Here is a 19,953-nt window from a genome sequence, read left to right on the forward strand (position 1 = left end):
AACCTGACAGGCAGGCAGCACTCCCACCAGCCCCTGCCGCTGCCCGGGGCCCACTCCCCCGCAAGGCACAGCCAGCGCACCCAGGGTCCCCTCTGGTCCCAGCCGGGCACGCGGCGTGGGGCCAAGCCGGAAAGCCCCAGGTTCAGGTCTGTGCTCACGACTCCTCCGGCAGCTAAAAGAGGGGCTGCCCCCTCCCCCGTGCCTCCCAGAACCCTCCTGGGACTGGCAGGGAGTGATGGGGAGCGTAGCCCAGAAACCCCTGCAGCCCACGGGGAGCCGGGGACACAGACAGGAGCCCAGGAGGGCTTCCCAAGCTGGGAGCTGAACTTCACCCAGATACAAGCCAGGCTCTGAAAACCGGGTAGGACTTCACCCAGCAAGAGAGAGGACAAGGAAGCGAGGGCGGGGAGGGCCACGGGGGCCCCCCAGGGGGGCGGGGTGTCAGTGGGGCTGCAGGTGGAGCCAGGGGCGGGGCTCCCTGCTGCACCTGCTGGAACCAGGCAGAACAGCCAAGTTTACAGCACAGCCGGGCTGCCGGGGGCACTGGAGCCAAGCCGCCGGGACCCTGGGCAGCCATGCTGTGTGCCCTGCTTCTCCTGCCCGGCCTGCTGGGGGCCGGCACGGCCAGCCCCATGGCGGGGCCCCAGCTGTGCGCCCGGGGCTCCGCGGAGTGGTGCCGGGACCTGCAGGTGGCAGCGAGCTGCGGGGCCATCGGGCACTGCCGAAGCACCGTCTGGAGCCAGCCCACCGCCAGGTCCCTGCCCTGCGACGTGTGCCGGGCCGTGGCGGCCGCCACAGCTGATGGGCTGAACCCCGAGGCCACAGGGGCAGACAGCCTGGCTGCGATGACGAAGACCTGTGAGTGGCTCCCCAGCCAGGAGTCTTCAGCCAGGTGCAAGCGGACGGTGGCGGCCCACAGCCCCGCCGTCCTGAGCCTGCTGGGCGGAGGCCCGGATGCCGCCCCGGCACGGGTGTGCACGGCGCTCGCCCTCTGTGAGCCACTGCAGAGGCACCTGGCCGCCCCGGGGCCTCTCTCCCAGGAGGACGCAGCCCAGGTGGCGGCTCCTTTCCTGGCCAACGGGGCCCTCAGCTTCCACCCCCCACCGGTGCCGGAGGGCGCCGTGTGCCGAGACTGCGTCCGGCTGGTCACCCGCCTGCAGGACGCTCTCCAAGCCAACGTGTCGCTGGCAGAGGTGGACACCGGCAAACAGTGCGAGTCCCTGGGGCCCGGCCTGGGGCTGCTGTGTGACAACTACCTCCGCCAGGTGTCCGTCCCCGCCGAGCGCAGCCTGCGACTCCTCTCGCCCCGGGACATCTGCGGCAAGGGGGGCTTCTGCGAGCAGCCCCCGCCGGCCGGCCGGGACCCCTCCCTGGAGCTGGTGCTGCCGGGGAAGAAGAGCGAGGTGCAGATGAAGGCCGGCCTGACCTGCGAGGTGTGCCTGGACGTGGTCCAGGAGCTGGACCGGTGGCTGCTGTCCAACCGCACGGAGGACCTCATCGACCACGCCCTGGAGCGAGTGTGCGCCATGATGCCCACCTCCATGGTCCAGCAGTGCGTCTCCTTCGTGGACACCTACAGCCCCTCCTTGGTGCAGCTGGTGGCCCAGGTCTCCCCAGAGAGGGTGTGCACGGCCATCCGGCTGTGCAACAGGCGGAGGCGCGCCCGGGCCACCCACGGGGAGCCGCTGTCGCTGTCGCCGGGGGAGGAGACCCAGGGCAGCTTCTGCGGCAGCTGCAGGCGGCTGCTGGGCGTGTCCTCCCAGAACCTGGAGCGCTACAGCACCAGGAGGGACATCCTGAACGCCTTCAAGGGCGGCTGCAGCATCCTGCCGCTGCCCTACAAGCTGCAGTGCACCCGCTTCGTCACCCAGTACCAGCCCATCGTCATCCAGAGCCTCAAGGAGATGATGGACCCTGTGACCGTGTGCAGCAAGCTGGGGGCCTGTCACGGCCCCCGGGCCCCGGTGCTGCTGGGCACCGACCAGTGCGTCCTGGGCCCCAGCTTCTGGTGCGGGAGCCTGGAGGCCGCCGAGATGTGCGGCGCCACGCAGCACTGCCAGCGCCTCGTGTGGCAGCAGGCGGCCGCCTACGCGGGAAAGCGCCCGTGACGGGGACCCGACGAGGTGGGTGCCGTCCCCGCGCCCGTTTCACAGATGAGAAACTGAGGCTCCGAGGAGGGAGGGAGGGAGGGAGGGAGGCTGGGAGGGGCAGAGCTGCCCTCCGTGGGGTCTTCCAGGGCCCTGCTCACCTATGTCACGTGCCCACCCCCACGCCCCAGCCACACCACCCCTCTGACAACGGGCTCCGCATTCTTGCGCCACCTGCTGGAGAGCGCCCCCAGCTGGAGCCAGGCAGGGATGGGGCAGGGTGAGCGGGAACGGGCCAGGCAGAGAGGAGCCTTCCTGTCCACAGCCTGGGGCGGGGCGGGGCGGGGCGGGGGCTCACCCCCACCCCAGCCCCAGCCCCCACTGCTCACGCAGACCACAGCCTCCCCCCCGCCCGGTGCACTGAGACGAGGGCACCTCCCGACTTTTCTGTGGAGCAGTCCTGGGCGTCTCGGTCCACCGCGGGGACCCCTCCCACCGCGGGGACCCTCCCACCAGGGGACCCCTCCCACCGCGGGGACCCTTCCCACCGCGGGGACCCCTCCCACCAGGGGACCCTTCCCACCGCGGGGACCCCTCCCACCGCGGGGACCCTCCCACCGCGGGGACCCCTCCCACCGCGGGGACCCTTCCCACCGCCCAGGACCCCCTCCCACCGCGGGGACCCCTCCCACCACGGGGACCCCTCCCACCGCCCAGGACCCCCTCCCACCGCGGGGACCCCTCCCACCACGGGGACCCCTCCCACCGCCCAGGCTCTCCGTGCCCTGGAGCTGAGCGGATGGGAAGTGGGGGCAAGTCAGGAGGGAGGGGTGCCAGGTGGAGCCCTGGGGACGGCCAGCACAGAGGGGTCCGCACAGGAGGCGGGGCTGACGGGAGCCACGCGGCAGTGAGCGAGTCCCTGCCGGAGCCTCAGCCTTCTCATCTGTGGAATGGGACCACAGCACCTGCCTCCAGGGAAGTGGGGACGGCTCAGGGAACCGCTGGGACCAGCCCCACCCACCTCAGGAGGCCGCCGGGGTCCCCAGAGCACCTCACTGTGCGCGCGTCATAAAACAGAGCCTCCAGACCGCGTCTGCCACACTTTCATTCTCGGGGGGCTCCCGTGGGGCTCCCTCAAAACTCGGCTGTGGCCGGCGTGGGCGTACGGCTCCAGGTGAGATTCTCAAACACGCACGGCTGCCTCCTCTCACCCCCGGACCACCCACCCTCTCCAGCGGCTCTGTCCACAGGGTCCCCACCCTGGGCCTGCGGGACGCCTGCTGACACTGTGTGACAAGTCCCAGGATGTCCCCGGCCACGGCAGGCGGGTCCTGCACACTCAGACACCATTCCCACCCCCTAGGCCCTGAGCTCACCCCCCTTCCCCACGCAGAGCTCCCACAGTGGGGTCCCCACAGCCCCCGTCCCAGGCCTGGCGCCAGCTGCTCGCACACACCCAGACCAAGAGCGCCCCACGTCCTGGCTGGCACAGCACGCCTGGCAGTGCCCCGCCCGCCCCCTACCCCAGGCCCAAAGACCCCACCTGGCCCTTGGCTCTCCCCACGTGGAATCAGAGCCAGGGGGCCTGGGGCGGGGCCTGCTCGCCCCTCCTGCCTGTGGCAGCCCGCACTGGCCCCAGGCCTGGGACAGACACCGCAGACACAGAGTAGGTGTCCATGTGGGACGGCAGCCCGGGGGCCAATGGCAGGAGGAGCGAGGAGGGGGCTGCTGGAGGTGACACAGCCGCCACTGGGGCCTCGCAAGGCCACGCAGACGGACTCAGCGGCTGCTCACAGGGGCGGGGAGGGGGGGACTGGGCCAGCAGCTGCCGGCCCCACCCGGCGGAAGAGACCCCTCCCAGCAAAGACAGCGTGGGTGCGGGGAGGAGTGGCACTGTGTGGGAAGGGCCGCCCTGGGTGGGCGGGGCCATCTCCTGTCCGAGGCATTCCCGGCATCCCTCCGATGCCATCACAGGGCAGGGCTGGGTGCTGAGGCAGCCGGACACCCAGCGTAGGAGGCTGGGAGGGTGCGGCTCTCTCCGGCTGCAGGGACTCCTGGGAGTGGGAGGAGTCCCGAGCCAGGTGCCCTGTGCCCAGCGGCACTCTTTGGGGGTTTTCTTTGGGGGGGCGGGAGGCAAGGCTTTGCAGACTCAGGGCTGTCTCTGTCTGGAAGGGCGGCGAGCTCAGCAGGAGTCAGGGAGCCCCGGCCAGGGCAGCGCGGCCGGGAAGATGCGCCCACAGCCTTCCCTCCTCCTTGCTTGGCTCCTGACGAAGGGAGGCCAGCCCGGAAGACTTCCTGTGCGCCTACCTGAGCACAGCCGAGACCACGGCTGCCACGGGTCCAGGGCTCCTGCTTCACCCCGCAGAGTGGCCATGGGGACCAGAGAGGTGAAGCAACTTCCCCAAGGCCACACAGCCAGGAGAGGTTGGAGCCAGAGAGCAGCTGAGCTCCTGAACCCTGCACCCTCCACTCCAGACAGAGAGGTCCGAGTTCAAGTCCCGGCTCCACCGCTCCGTGGCGCTGGGCTCCCTGTCCTCGGGCCGTCACAGGCAGGGCCAGCCAGGGGCACACAGAGCAGATGAGGGGCTTTTAAGGTCACTGGCTCCCAGCAGACACGGGCCTGTCTGTCCTGGCTGACGGCCGCTTACACGCCGGCTTTGTCCCGCTTTGCAAATCTCCCTCTCCAGACACACGGGGACTGCGGGGGGGCCGTGGCGGGCGACCTCCTCCCAGGCGTCCTTAGCAGTTTCTCATCAGACCTGGGCCTCAGCGGCAGGGGAACCCACGGAGCCCACGTCGGCCCCGGCCCACGAGCTGAGTGCTGACGCAGAGGCCACGGGAGCCTCCCCAGCTGCTGCGCCAACGAGGGCGGCCCCACGGGCCGGCCAGGGCCAGGGCTGGGCGGCAGCGTCCTGGTGCCCACGGGGGTGGCTGGACGGGGCAGCGCGTTAGGACCCCTGGCGAGCGCGCCCGGGACCCTCGCTGGCAGCGTCTCCACCCCGCGGATGCTCAGCCCAGCCCTGAGCCCTGGGTCCCTGCTGAAGCCCCGGAGTGGAGCCGGGTGGGGGCCAGGAAGCCAGGTGCCCCGACCCTCGACCCTCGTCTCCTCTTTGCAAATCTCTGTGGCCCAGAGAGGCGCGGCCGTCTTCCTGGGGCCCCGCCATGCGGCCGAGGCCAGACCCGGGCTTGAGCACGTTTCAGGGGCCACCCAGGGCACGGGCTGGTGCGGCCGGCATCGACCCCAGGGCCCCAAGCCCAGCCACGCCAGGACTCGCTCTTCCCTCCCCCAAGGCCCTGAGGGAGCGCGCCACGGACACCACACTGAGGCTTGTCCTTCCCGCTACCCTCCCTGTAGTCCTAGAACATTCCAGACCCAGGTGCAGCCGGAGCGGCCACGCTGGGCACCCGCGAGTGCTCAACCGCCACCTCCGCCCGCGCCCCAGACCTTGCTGCCTGGAGGGGCCCAGGAACACCCCCGGCGCGCTGTCCTGCTCTCTGGGGCCCCAGCATGGAGGGCAGATGGGACGGGGCGGGGGGGTTCACAGCACGGGCGGCCAGCAGCCAGCCAGGACCCAGGCCCGGGCGGGGTCCCTCGCCTGCGCACAGCTGTGAGGCTCCGCCCTTCAGAGCACCTCGGGCGGGACTCACACAGCAGAGGACAAAGACCCTCTCAGAGGCCGCCCACCGGAGTTCTAGCAAAACGCAGTCCATCTCGGGGCCGGGCAACTGCCAAGCTGAGCGCAGGAGGCCGGGCTGCAGGCAGGGCGGGGTGGGGGCTGGGAGGGCTGTGCCTCTGTGTGTCTGTGCCTCTGTGTGCCTGCCCCGTGTCTCTGTGTGTCCCTGCATGTCTGCTCCTGTGTGTCTGTGTGTCTCTGTGTATCTGTCTGTGTGTCTGCCCCGTGCGTCTCTGTGTGTGTGTCTGCTCCTGTGTCTCTGTCTCTGTGTCCATCCCTGGACATCTGTGTGTCTCTGTCTCTGTGTCCATCCCTGGACATCTGTGAGTGTGTGTGTGTGTGTGTGTGTAGGATACGCATGGGGAGAAGGCACACAACACTGGGTCCCGCCCCAGCCCCTCCCAGGGACAGGACTTCCCACTCAACGCGTCCCAGAGGGCGAGCAGGGGGAAGGGTCCTCCCAGATGCGGCCTCCGGCCTCCAGTCAGCCTCAACACCGCCCCCCGAAGCCCTGCGCCTTCCTCCCCGCCACCCCCTCCCCCAAATGCTGAGCCCAGCGCCTGCTTGAACCCAGGAGCAGCTGACTTAACACCTGCACCCAACTCCCCGTGAGCCCGGGGAGACAGTCCAGGCCTCTCTCCTGCTTCGTGAGGGCCCCAGCCCCTAGGAATCACACATCCCCTGCCATCCTCGTCCTGCCTGGGGCTCCAGGGGTCTCAGGGCCCCTCCCATGCAAGGCTGCCCAGGCCTGTGTTTGCACCGAGTCTGGAATGCCCTGAGCTGGGCTCACCTGCCTAGCAAACTCCTATCCGACCTTCGATGCCCCATTCAGACAGCCCCTCCTTTGCAGGGCCCAGACGCCCTCTTCAGCAAGACCCTCCCCACAGATGGGGGTCCCAGCAGCCCCCTCCTCCTCGCCAGGGTCGGTATCTCCTTCCCAGCTACTCTGAAAACATGAAAAGCCGCCTGGCACAGAGGGGACGCCCAGGGAACGCCTACGGAACACGGTTGCCCGTGAACCTGTCTCAGAGCTCCGTGTGCAGCCAGGCGGCCGCTGCTGGCCGTCATCCTTGGCCGCCACAGCCCGGCGTGCCCAGCAGCACAGGTGCACGTGCGGGGCCCAGAGTTCGTCCACCTGACACTTCGCAGGTGAGATGGACGGGCGAGGAGATGGGAGGCAGCCCGGGGCCAGGACATCACTCCTGGACAGCAGGAGCGGCCCCGGCTGCGGCCAGAGACAGAGGTGCAGAAGAGCGGGGTCAGGGAGGGGACAGAGGTCAGGGAGGTCAGAGCAGGGTCAGGGAGGGGACGGAGGTCAGAGCGGGGTCAGGGAGGGGACGGAGGTCAGAGCAGGGTCAGGGAGGGGACGGAGGTCAGAGCGGGGTCAGGGAGGGGACGGAGGTCAGAGCGGGGTCAGGGAGGGGACGGAGGTCAGAGCAGGGTCAGGGAGGGGTCGCCGCTGCGTGGAAGTTGGGGGAGGGGGAGAGCAGGAGGCTGGCTACGCTCCACCCCGGCAGCTGCAGAGACAGCACCACACACACCCCCTGCCCCCTGCCCCCCACCCCCCAGAGAGAGCACAGCCCGGGCAGCGACACCTTGATGCCAGCCCAGCGAGGCCCGCTGCGATTCCCACCTCACCCCTGCCAAGCTGTGCACGGCAGCACCGGAACTCTGCCGGGCCCCGTGCGCCAGCCTGGCTGTGTCCCACGGAGTCCCCGAACCTGGGCGGCGTCCAGCCCCGGCACCACTGCCCGTCTGCCCGTCTGCCCGTCTGCCCGTCTGCCCAGTGAGCTCCTGCTCGTGCCTCAGAGCCCCTCCTGTGAGGCCCGGGCCTCACTGCACACACGGAGCACACCCCCTGCACCCTGGCAAACACCTGGAACTGGCCCGGCCTGACCAGGGCCCTCCCTGCAGCCGCTGTACACGGACGGAGAAGCGAGCACACCCTGCCTGGCCTCCTGCAGCCTCCGCCAAGCCGGACAGACAGAAACGCAGCCGCAGGGGAAGGAGGCGGGGTCTGAGCCCACCTTGCTGCCTGCGGGGCTTCAACCCTCCCCTGGCCAGCGTCACCCAGGGCCTGGAGACACCGCCCCCACCCCTGCCCGTCATCAGACATGCGGGAGAGCCACGCCCAGTCTCCTGAGAACCGGCCAGAGGCGCGGGCTCTCGCACCCCCACACAGTGGCAGGTCTCTGTCGCTGCAAACAGCGGGCTGATGTCTGAAAGCGAGGACTTGGTTAGGCACCCACACCGGCTTCGGGTTAAGTACGGCACGACTGCTGAAATAGCGCTGTGGGGAAAGCAGGGGAGGACCGCCCAAGTGCCCGGGCCCCTGCACCTGCGCGGGAGACCCGGAGGAAGCTCCTATGGCTCTGAATCGGCTCAGCTCCAGCCACCGCGGCCATCTGGGGAGTGAACCGGCGATGGAAGACCTCTCTGTCTATAACCCTGCCTCTCAAATAAATAAAGTCTTAGAAAACAAACAAAACACCACCAGTGCCTGTCGGGCTGGTGGTGTGGTGCAGCCACTCAGCCGCCTGCAAGGCCGAGTGCCGGCCGGAGTCCCCGCTGATGCACCGGGAAGGCGGTGAGGACGGCCCGAGTGAGGGCCCCTGCACCCCGTGGGAGTGCGGCAGGAGACAGCTAAGGGTTAACTGGGGAAGCCCAGAAAAGCGACCTGAAACTCCCTCCTGCTCCTCTGTTCCTGGCCTCCGTTATCCGCCACCTTGAGGCAGGAGGCAGGGAGGGGCTAATTGGGGCAGCTGGAAGGAGACCGCGACCTTAGAACCCTCTCCCTTAGATGCCACTGATAGATCTGCCGGCAGCCAGACGGCCTGCACACCAGGCGACGTCAGGACCACGCCACGAGCCCCTCACCCAGACCAGCTCCTGAAAACCCAGGGCTCCGGGCCTTGGAGCCTGCGCCCCCCGCCGCGCTCTGATCCTGGGCCCCGCTGCTCCTGTAATGAGCCTGTGCCCCTCGCCCCCTGCCGCGCGCTCTGATCCTCCGTGAGAAGTGCGCTTTCCCATAACGAGCCTGCGCCTCGCTCAGGCATTGTCTGAGCTCCCAGGACCTCGGCTCTCTGCCCTCCTTCCCACAGCAGGGGAGCCCGGCTGGCCCGGCCACTGGGGGTGGACCAGCGACAGGGACTCTGCCTTTCAAAGAAATAAAAATAACATCGTTAAAAACGAGTGCCCGGGGCCAGCACTGCACCCTACGTGGTGGGTAAAGCCGCCGCCTGCAGGGCCGGCCTCCCACACCGGTGCCAGTTCGTGTCCTGGCTGCTCCACTTCCGATCTGGTTCCCTACTGATGCACAGCGGAAGACGGCCCAAGTGCTTGGGCCCCTGCACCCACGTGGGAGACCTGATGAAGCTCCTGGCTTCGGCCTGACCCAGCCCTGGCCATTGTGGCCATCTGGGGAGTGACCCAGCAGATGGACGACCTCTCTCTCTCCCCGTCTCTCTCTATAACTCCATCAAATACATCTTTAAAGAAATATAAAGAAGTCGTGCTTGTGAAAGAGAGAGAAGCCTCGAGACGTTTACTGCTTCATTCCGCCAGGATCAGCGCGTACAGAACGTGTCTGCATTTGTGTCTGAACAAGACCGAGAGGCACATTCGTCCCAGCCATCTGCAGCCTTGAACTCAGGGGTCGCGAGCACAGGGCGCTGTTTCCATGCCTCATTTGTCTCGCGGTTCCCAAAACCCCTATGACGGCCGTGAACTCCGTCATCTCTCGGACAAGGCGTCCTCCGAGGGTGGGGTTTCCGGGGAGGAACCTGCACCCCTACGTCCAGGCCCTCGGTGGACGGGGGCCATGGCTCACGCAGTGCCGAGACCACGGAGACTCCTGGATTCTGATTCAGCGCCAGGCCCCAGGGACACGGGGACCCAGAGCTTCCAGCAGGTGCAGGAGGAGATGCCGGTTCCAGGGAAGCAGGGGCGCCGCCTGCCGTTGGGCAGCGCAGGCTGTGGGGGACCTGGGAGGCCCCCTGAGCAGAGGTGGGCACGGGGTCCCGGCAGGAAGGGGTTCACATGGGGCCTCGGCCCGGCATCCACAGCACCCCCCCCCCCCACACACACACACAGGTATCTGTCTCCTGGTCTCAGCAAAGCATCACAGGGCCTGGGAAACCCAGCATGGACACAGTCATCATCGCAGCCGGGAGACCCCGCCCGGGCCAGAGGCCGCCGGGCCCTGGAGGAATGAGGGCCTCTCACTTCTGCTCCTGCACGTGCTGTCCCGGCCCAGAGCACAGCCACGCTGGCCGCAGGAAGGGGCGGGCGCAGGTGAGGGAGTGCGGACAACAGGGCAGCGCCACGGGACACCGCGGGGACCCAGGGCAGGTGTCCAGCCCAGCCGGCGCCTCCCGAGGTGGCAGCACTTCCGTTCAGCAGCCCAGGAACACACAGGGCACCTGCCACACAGATCTGACGGAGCCCGGCAGGGACGGCGGGCTGGGCTGCGGCGGGAACAGCAGGGAAGGCGCAGCATGGGCGCGGGCCCAACTTCCTCCAGGCAGGCTGCCCGGACTACCCCACCCCATGTAGTGCTTCCCTGTGCCTCCCAGCCTCATCCCACATGGACTCCATGCCGTGGTCACGGCTGCTTCCTCATCTGTGTCCCTGATAAGACTCGGAGTCCCAGGCATCAATTACTGTAGCTACTCCAGCCCGGAGCTGGTCTGAAGATGGCGGATGGGCGGGTAGAAGGATGATGGGCGGGTGAGTGGCCAATAGGCAGATGGGAGAGAGGAGCAAAAGTGGGAAGGGAGGGAGAACTAAGGCTGGACGGGGGTGGCTGTCGGGTGGGCAGATGGGAGACAGAGACAGGCGGGGGGGAGTTAGGGAGGGCATCCAGGCGGGGGGAGGGTCGCTGGCAGACAGCGGGGAGCTGCGGGTGAAGGGGTCCCTGAGTGGGTGCACTGAAGTCCAGATGAAACCAGAGCCTGGGCGGGGGGCGGGGGGCCTCATCAGACCCTCAGCTCCCAGCCCCCCGACTCTGCTCCCAGAGGCCGACCCCCTCACACTGCAGATCCACCGTGAATCACGGATCGAACGGATGCGAACCCCAAAAGCCCTCCCCCACGTCTTCCTTAAACCAAACCCGATCTCCATGGTGACGCCACAGCAGACGCGGGGAGAGACCGCAGCTGCCCGTGAGCTGGGGCCCCGGCGCCGGCCGCGGTGACCCAAAGCCACGAGGGCTGCGCCCTTGGGATCTGTGCCTGCAGTCGGCCCCCACGTCCCCAGCTCATTACAGAGGAGCCCCGGGGCAGTGGCCAGCAAGGGGAGTAGCGTGCGGGCGCCACGGCAGCCTGGACACGAGGATGAGTGGGGGAGCCCTGGCCGTGGCCTCTGAGGTCCCCCCCTTTCCTGGGGGCCGAAAGGCAAAGCGTGTCACCTCCTTCAGTTCCCTGTGGGACATCCGTGGCCACGGACTCCAGCTCCGCCCACTGACCGGAGTCCACTACACAACAGCTCTTCATGGGTCCTGACATCCGGGGCCACAGAGAGATCTGCCGGAGCCCCGAGGGCTGCCCGCGGGCTGGCGAGGCCTCTGCCATGGCTCCGCCCCCTCACCTAGGACAGTCCAGCGGCTCGGACGTCACCCGGGCCTCCCTTGCACCAGTGAGCACCCGGGGCCCCAGTGCAGAGGCAGGTCCTTGACTTGCACTCCTCCCCGTGGTGCCCATCCCCCCATGCCGACAGACAGGCGGTGACAGGTGCCACGGGAACACCGAGTGGGTCTGGTGTCCCGGAGAACGGGAGCTCTGACGCGTCTCAGATCCCTCCACCAGCACCCCCGGGTGGGCTCCAGGAGCGCCAGGCCCAGGAGCCGCTCAGCCGAACACAAAATCAAACCACACTCAGGAACGCAAATGTGGCAAAGGCCACACGGGCAGCAGCTGTCGTCCACGCTCGCGTGGCCAGCGTGGTACCTGAGCATGTGTAACACACAAGGGGGGCATGTCCTTGGTCTCCATCCTGCGCCTGTCAGCCAGGGCTCAGGGGAGACACCCAAGGCCAGAGCCACGCCCACAGCCTGCACCTGCAGGGGCCGACGCCACCACTCCCATGGGAGGCCCTCCCTGGCAGGGTGTGCCACCAAGCACACGGAATCCAGCTCTGTGCCATAACCACCGCACTGCGAGACATCGGCCAGGCAGGGACCAGAGCCACCGAGGACGCCGCAGGCACACGGCAGGAGGACACTTAACACCGGGCCCCGGGGCGGACGTGGGCTGGTCACCACGAAGCGGCGGGGATCAAGAAATAGTCACACAGATGACAGAAAGCAATGGCACCGGGCATCACCGGAGGAGCCCGCGCGGCCGGCGAGTACAGAACACGGTCCCACTCACCAGGAGTCAGGAGGCGCGAGACAAAACCTCCGCACGCCCGTCTCGCTCACACCCGCTTCAGCGCAGCAACCGCGGGGAGTCTCAGGCAGGACCGGGGCTGTAGACGCCCGTGGACAGGACGTGGGACCGGCCGCCTCCAGGGCGCCCCGTTTCCCACAGCATCTCAGAGGAGGCGGAGCTGAGCGGCTCCCCGACCCGGCTCACGCTGTACCCAGCGGAGGGGGCAGCGCAAACCCCACGGCGGGGAACGTGGGGCTCAGCCGGGGCCGCGCTGCCCAGGGAAGCCGCCGGCACCGCACCAGGCCCCGACGCAGCCTGCAGAGGCCACGAGGCACCTCCCCGGCACCCCGAGGCCAGCCCCGCCACAGAGACAGCCGTCCATCAACAACGTTGTTCTATTTCTTAAATTGTGCTTTAAAGGGGGAGGGGGGACTCACACCAACCACAGACCCAGCCGGCGGTGGGGAGGGGGTGGCAGACGGGAGAGCTGGGTCTGTGGGACCCTTACAGGGTGGACTTGCACAGGAGGGGTGGGAATCCCAGCCTGGCTTACGGCCACACAGCAGGCAAGGGTGACCCTGTGCTCCCACAGGGGATGCCGGCATCGCAGGGGGATGCCGGCATTGCAGGGGGCAGCCGAACCCGCCATGCCCGCCGCCGGCCCCACGGCAGGCTTCTCCAAGGGACCCTCAGGGGACGAGGCTCTGTGACACCTGGCGCCCTATACGCCACTGGCTCACCCCACCCTGCTCACCAGCCACAGTCCACACTGATCACGTGTCTCCACTGCAGAGAGGCAGGGCCCGGGCAGGTGGGCAGGTGGGCAGGGCACAGGCAGGTGGGCAGGGTACGGACAAGTGGGCAGGGCCTGGGCAGGTGGGCAGGTGGGCAGGGCCCGGGCAGGTGGGCAGGGCACAGGCAGGTGGGCAGGGTACGGACAAGTGGGCAGGGCCTGGGCAGGTGGGCAGGTGGGCAGGGCCCGGGCAGGTGGGCAGGGTACGGACAAGTGGGCAGGGCCTGGGCAGGTGGGTAGGTGGGCAGGTGGGTAGGGCACGGGCAGGTCGGCAGGGCACAGGCAGGTAGGCAGGTGGGCAGGGCCCGGGCAGGCGGGCAGGTGGGCAGGGCCCAGGCAGGTAGGCAGGTGGGCAGGGCACAGGCAGGTAGGCAGGTGGGCAGGTGGGCAGGGCCTGGGCAGGTGGGCAGGTGGGCAGGTGGGCAGGGCATGGGCAGGTGGGCAGGTGGGCAGGGCGTGGGCAGGTGGGCAGGTGGGCAGGGCCCGGGCAGGTGGGCAGGTGGGCAGGTGGGCAGGGCACAGGCAGGTGGGCAGGGCGTGGGTAGGTGGGCAGGTGGGCAGGGCACGGGCAGGTAGGCAGGTGGGCAGGTGGGCAGGTGGGCAGGGCACGGGCAGGTGGGCAGGGCCTGGGCAGGTGGGCAGGGCACAGGCAGGTAGGCAGGTGTGCAGGGCCTGGGCAGGTGGGCAGGTGGGCACGTGGGCAGGGCACGGGCAGGTGGGCAGGGCACGGGCAGGTGGGCAGGGCACGGGTAGGCGGGCAGGTGGGCAGGGCACAGGCAGGTGGCAGGTGGGCAGGGCACAGGCAGGTAGGCAGGTGGGCAGGGCCTGGGCAGGTGGGCAGGTGGGCAGGTAGGCAGGTGGGCAGGGCGTGGGTAGGTGGGCAGGGCACGGGAGGTGGGCAGGGCCAGCCTCCTCTCGGCTCCCAGGCCCTCATGCTCTGCCTCCCACACCCGGGCCAACTCGGAGCCTCCGGCTTGTGCAGCATCTCCTAGGACGGCCCCCCAAGCACACCACGTTCCCTGTCTGTCCTTCCTTCCACACTTCCAGCTGCCAGTCTGTTCACCCTCCATCATCCATCCATCCATGCAAACGCCCATACCCCTCCCAGCCACGCATCTGTCTGTCCACGCCCCCGTCCACCCATCCGTCCCTCCATGCGCCCAATCATCTATCCGTCTGCCCATCCACCTACCCACCCACCCGAGGCCCAACACGCAGCTCCTACTCCAGATCTGTGCTCGGTTCCGGGCATCCAGTGAGCAACGCGGTGGACCTGGCAGGTGTCTGTCCTCGGCCAGAGCGTGTTCCCGTGGTGAGGGAGCCGCCCGACACTCAGGGACAGAGATGCAGGCGCCCGGGGCTGCCTCGCACCAAGGGTGGAGGCCGGTGCCCCGTGTGCGCCCGGCGGGCGGCTGCAGCACGCACAGACCCTCACAGGGGCCGGGCTGGGCGTGGGCAGGACGGGGGAGGATGAGAGGAGCCGAGGCAGGAGGTGGGGTTGGCACCAGGGGGCGCGAGGTCTTTGCAGGGAGGATAGGGCGAGTGTGCAAGTGCCCTGGCGGACCGTGAACTCACTCCTAACCAACCTTGGGCACTCAAAGTACAGCGCCCGGGCCAGCAACCTGCCCAGCGCCCGGCCCCTGTCAGAAATGCAGAGTCCCGGGCCTCCCCAGACCGGCTCTGCCTTCCGTGCAGCCCCAGGAGGCGGGCGTGGCTGAGCAGCGGCCAGCAGCTGGCCCTCGACAGTTCCCCCGGAGCCCCCGGGGGGCTTGGCTTGCTTTCCTGTTTGTTTGTTTGTTTGTTGAAGATTTACTTCTTTGAAAGGCATTGAGACAGAGAGGGACCGTGCACCTCCCACTGGTTCACTCCCCAGATGACTGCAATGGCTGAAGGCAGGAGACGGGAACCCCTGGCAGGTCAGCTCCGCGGGCAGCCATCACCCGCTCCCCAGGCACATCAGCAAGGGGCTGGAGCAGAAGCAGAGCAGCCGGGACTCGAACCTGTGCCCGATAGGGATGCCGGCATCGCAGGTGGCAGCCTAGCCTGCCGCGCCCGACGCCAGCCCCGAGGTGGGCGTTTCCAAGGCAGCCGCAGGGCCTCTGCTGAGGACCCACCACTGCCGCCAGGCTCACCTGGCCCCTCCACGGGCACTTCCGGGGCAGCCGAGCCTCACTGGCCACCTGGGACCCACCGTGAGACGTCAGGCGGGCTGCCCAGTGGACCCTGCCTGGCTGGGCAGCTGAACCACGGGGGCGGCTCACGATGGCCCCACACTGACACAGGAGACGTGAGGGTGCGGGGGCTACCCCAGAACCAGCAGGGCCTGAGACCGGCCACCCGCGGTCCCCTCTGGAGCTGGTCGGAGCGCAGTCTCGGACCGTGCCCCGGATCTGAGGGTCAGAGCCCGCCTTTCCACCAGGCCGGGGGAGCAGAGCTCAGCCCTGGGCCAGGTGCTTTCAGCCGGGGACAACAGCGCCCCCAGGAGGTGAAACGTGGCACACAGCAGGTACACAGAGCAGGGAGTGGACACAGTGGGGGACAGCGACTCGGGCAGGGCGGGGCTCGTCTCTGCTCCACTGCACCCCACAGGTGGGCCCAGCCTTTTTTTTTTTTTAACCTATTCTGATGTTATTACTTTCATTAAACATGTATTTATTTATTTGAAAGGCAGCATCAGAGAGAGGAGGAGGAGAGACAGAGAGAGGTCTCCAGCAGTGTTGCAAACCCGGCGAGGGAAGGAGCCAGCGGCGGGGACGTGGGAGAGCGGGGATTGTGTGGGGGCAGGGTAGGGCGGGGGGAGAAGCTGGTGAGAGGCGGAGGGAGTTGGGGGGGGGGGCGGGAAGGGAGCGCCGAGAACAGCAACCTGACAATTCGGAAGAAAGAAAACTGCATTTCGTCCACGCACATCCGACACGCTCCACCAAGAGCATTCCAGCCCATTTCACAGATAAGGAGACCGAGGCGCTCAGCAGCACCCCCAGGGCAGCTCTCAGGCCCCCTGCCTGCTCCTGAAACCTGGAGTCTGGGTCCTGCCCCACCCCGCCCCCTCCCCTGTGACCTTGAACTGCTCCCAGCAGCCCCGCGGTGAACGTCCAGGTCATGCCAGCAAGGACCCCCGCCATGCCCCTGCACATGACACTTGAGATGAGGGAGGACACGGGCGTTCTAGAAGTGTCCAGAGAAGTGACCACGGGGCCACCAAGCACCCTGCATGGCTGAGATCGGGCCTGGACGCCTGGCAGGCACAGCCCCGGCGGGTGCGGTAGCCGAGGAGTTGCGTTCGCTGGGAGAGGAGAGGAGACTCCCGCCAGCTACTCCGTGGCCCAGGGCGCCCGTCAGGACGGTCCCTGGTGGCGAGGGAGCCCCCAGCCTGCCCGCCCCAGCGGCCCTGGCCCTGAGGCCGGTGCGCCAGCCTGGCCCCAGACAGGAGCCCGTGAGCCCCCGGAACCACCCCTCGCCCCGAGGTCTGCTCTCACCTGGACACAGAGCGGCCCCCGCTGGTCGCAGAGCCCACCCAACTGGGGCACAGGCCCGTGGGGCCGGGGAAGCCAGAGGCGCTGGCCCAGGGGCGACCCACATCCCCCTGCATCCCCCCACCCTGGCCTCGTCAGTACCGAGGGCCACTGAGCACCGCCGAGCCACCAGCTGAGGCCACACGTGCTCCTTCAGCAGCAAACAAAGGACCCGACTCCAGGCACAAAGCATCAAGGGAACCGCCAGGATGGCAGCAGCCCCTCCCCCACGCACAGGCTGGGCAGGAGACAAAGCCCCCCAGCTGGCCAGCAACCACCACCCTCCCCCACCCCACAGACAGCACCCAGAGGGCGGGCGGGTCCCCAGCTGCGTGGTTCCCCTCCCAGACAGCTCTCCCCGGCCCCAGGCGCCGGTGCCCACGGGAGAGGACACGCTGGCCCGGTCCTCCACGCACGCCTCCCTCTCTCCACCCAGCAGCTTCCTGGGGGCCATCTGTCCTCCCAGCCGTCCGTCCTGCTGCCCACGGAGCTCAGCCGAGAGCCTCGGGGACGACGCCTGGGTGGGGGAGGAGAAGGCCCACGGCAATGACTCACCGCCACAGAGAACTTTCCAGAACCTTGCCCATGTCGGCGTGGTAGTACTTGGTCAGGATCAGGATCACCTGTGGGGCAGCGGAAAGGAAAAGGCAGAGGTCAGCTCTCAGGGAGGGATGTGGGGATACCGCCCCCACGCTGGAGTGCCCCAGGGTCAGCTGCCCGGGGCGGGGCTGGGGGTTCTCGGGGGTCTGGGGACACCCCAGTGCGGCAAGGGCCCCCTAGGGGCTGCCATCTGCTGGCACCACCCAAACGCCGCCCTGGACAGCCGGTGAAGGCGGCCAAGGGGACAGCCAAGGCAGTAGCCCCCCAGCGCGTGCCCAGCACACTTGGCCATGCCTCTGAGGGTGGGGCCGCCTGTGTGAGCAGGGCCACAGCCGCCACCCAGACCCCAGAGCCGGCCAGCAGCAGGCGGGAAGGCGGCGAGGAGCCCTGGCACCTTCCTCCTGCCGCCATGGTCGCCTCCAGCCTGCGACTGTTGAGGACAGCCAGAGCTCCTGTGAGACAGCCGGGAACCACCGCACGGAAAGCCCCGCCCTGGCCACCGCCACGTCACGCTCACCAAATCACATTTCCCAAGCTGCAGGGACCTGTTACCTGTCCCAACTCTCCTGTTGCCACGGGAACCCCAGCAGAACCGCGGGAACACCCTCAGGTCCCCCGCGGGCTAGCCGATGGCCCAGCTACCCCGGGGCCACCAAGCCGGCCACGTCCCAGGGTCCACTCCGTCCACAAGAGCAGAACTCCGCCCACGGACTTGGAGCTGCTCCGCCCTCCCCCTCCCCTGGTGGCTGGAGCGAGAAGGCAGGAGGCAGGGACCCCTGGGAGCCCTTCAAGGCGTCCGCTGCGCCTGGGTCAGCTCTGTCTCGCCCGGGAACAAAGCTGTTTTCTCAGGCCCTCTGAAGGTGGTGAAGGCAGGTGGACTGGTGGGTGGGGCCAGGCAGGGGGGACACGCGCCGCCCCCCGTACCTGTGCACGTGCGTTTCAGAGCCTGGGGCTCTGGGCACCCCACGCGGCCAGAGCACAATGGCCGGAGGGCACCCCCACGCCCGCTCTATCTGCTCCCAGACTGATGCCGACCAGGCGGCGGGGACCCAGGCTCCACTCCCACTCCCCCAGGGACAGGGGGCTCCCCCTGCACATGGAGGCTGGCCCTCGTGTCACAGGAAGTGCTGCCCGTGGGCCAGCCACTGCGGGCCCCGTCTGAGCAGGGCCACCCCTCCTCCCCCTACCTGCGCCCCTGCACTGTGAACCCAGCCATCCCGGGCCTCTGCACAAACTGCCCCCCGCCTTCCGCCCTGCCCCCACTGTGCCAGCTCACTGGGTCTCTCGTCAACCTTCAGATCCCAGTCTAACCGGTGCCACCTCCAGGAAGCCTCCCAGAGCCCCCGAGGCTTTCCCCAGCCGAGCCTGGCTCCCGGGGTCTGTGCCCTCAGCGGCTGCCCAGGCCTCCGTCCGAGGGTGGGGACCTCGTCTTGTTTTGCATGCCCATTGCTGGCCCAGCCCCTGCCCTGAACGAGCGCTCAAACCACCCCTTCAGCGAAACAGTGCTCTGCGCAGGTGGCAAAAATTAACACACGGAGCCAGATGGAGACAAGCGCCTGGCAGGTGGCCCCTGCCCGCCCCCTTCACCAAGGGGGCTCGGCATCGCTCCTGCTGCTGGGCACAGAACTGCTCCACTGGCTCCGCCTGGGCCCAGTAGGCCGAACGGGACTGTGGGCTCCACAGCCTGACACCAGGGGCTGCTCTGCCTTGGCCGGCGCTGCCCCCCCCCCCAGGCCACAGGGCTGCCCAGCCGTGTCCCCCCTCTCTGCAAGACGCTGATTTGCAGTCGGCCGGGCCCCCGCGGCTCCTCCGCCTCCTGACCCTGAGGGTGACCACTGGGGGGGGGGTGGAGAATGGCAGGCACCGCCCAGCCCCCGCTCCACTCCTCCGCACCCCGGGAGCTCCCCACAGCCACTGCCTCTTCACTCTGGAGGAACGGGAGGCAGCGCCAATGCTTTGCTAAAAGCCACGCGTTCAGTGAGCGGAGGAGCGGAGGTCCGTCTCCGAGAGCCTCGGAGCTGGCAGCTCCAGCGCCCGTGTCCCACGTGGGTGCCTGGGTTCAACTGCAGACCCCGGGGGGCAGCGCCACTGGATTCCTGGACCCCCGCGGGAGACCTGGGTGGAGTGCCGGGCCCCCCCACCCCACCGCAGCCGTCCGGGGAGTGACCCAGCAGAGGGGTTGCTCTCGCTCACTCTCTCAGCCTCCCAAAGTACAAATCAAACAGAAGTGGTTTCCCAGAACTGAACCTCACGGGGGTCCTCGGCTAACAGCTTTGGAGACGAAGCCCCCCCGGTCTCTGTCCCCGCACTGCTGTGGCCCCAGCTCTGGGGGCTTTGGCCAGGGCAGGAGGAATCCAAGAATGGAGTCAGGGTGCCCAGGGGCTCCTCCCGCCCAAGGCCGAGGTGCCCGCAGCCTAAGGACCCCTGCCAATGGTCACCTCCGCCCAGGCTCAGACAGAGCCCCGCCTCCCTCACCACCAGCGCCCGCCCCCAGGGCAGTTCCAAGCTGCACCAGGGCTGTCAATCTCCCAGGCGCTCCCGGGAACGGCCAGCGAGGGGGCGCCTGGCTGCATCGGTGAATCTCCGGCTCTCGGGGAGGGGACGCCGAGGGGGCCTCGGCTCCCAAGCGGTGACCAGCTGCACACACACACAGCACGGGACGGGGGCTGCGGGGTCACGAGGCCGCCCTGGCCCAGGCCGCACCTCAGGCGAGCACGGTGGATAGCCCGGGCCACCCAACGGGACCCCCGGAGCCGCGGCACCCTCCCCTGTGAAAGGCAGCTGCGTCCACCAAGGCCACGCTGGGCCACAGGAGGGCGTGTCCACCCGTCCCTGTCCCACACCAGCTCCTCCCTGGGCAGCCGGCCCCGCCATGTTGCCCCGCCCTCCTCCCGGAGCCCACCACAGCCGGCCTCTCCC

General features: G+C 68.6%; 2 protein-coding genes across 4 annotated transcripts in view; one reads left to right on the top strand and one right to left on the bottom strand.

Annotated features, from left to right (window-relative positions):
- Window positions 1-19,953, bottom strand: part of SORCS2 (sortilin related VPS10 domain containing receptor 2) — a 212,613-nt gene that overhangs the window by 110,537 nt on the left and 82,123 nt on the right. For all 3 annotated transcript variants that reach the window (XM_070069545.1, XM_070069546.1, XM_070069547.1), the window contains exon 2: window positions 16,990-17,057. In XM_070069545.1, the coding sequence (XP_069925646.1) occupies window positions 16,990-17,057 (68 nt within the window). The remainder of the gene's footprint in view (window positions 1-16,989; window positions 17,058-19,953) is intronic.
- On the top strand, window positions 483-3,174 carry PSAPL1 (prosaposin like 1). The gene has a single exon (XM_002724154.5). The coding sequence runs from the start codon at window positions 576-578 to the stop codon at window positions 2,106-2,108; it is 1,533 nt and encodes a 510-aa protein (XP_002724200.2). The 5' UTR covers window positions 483-575; the 3' UTR covers window positions 2,109-3,174.

Source organism: Oryctolagus cuniculus, chromosome 2, assembly GCF_964237555.1.
Source record: "Oryctolagus cuniculus chromosome 2, mOryCun1.1, whole genome shotgun sequence".
Taxonomy (NCBI): Eukaryota; Metazoa; Chordata; class Mammalia; order Lagomorpha; family Leporidae; genus Oryctolagus; species Oryctolagus cuniculus.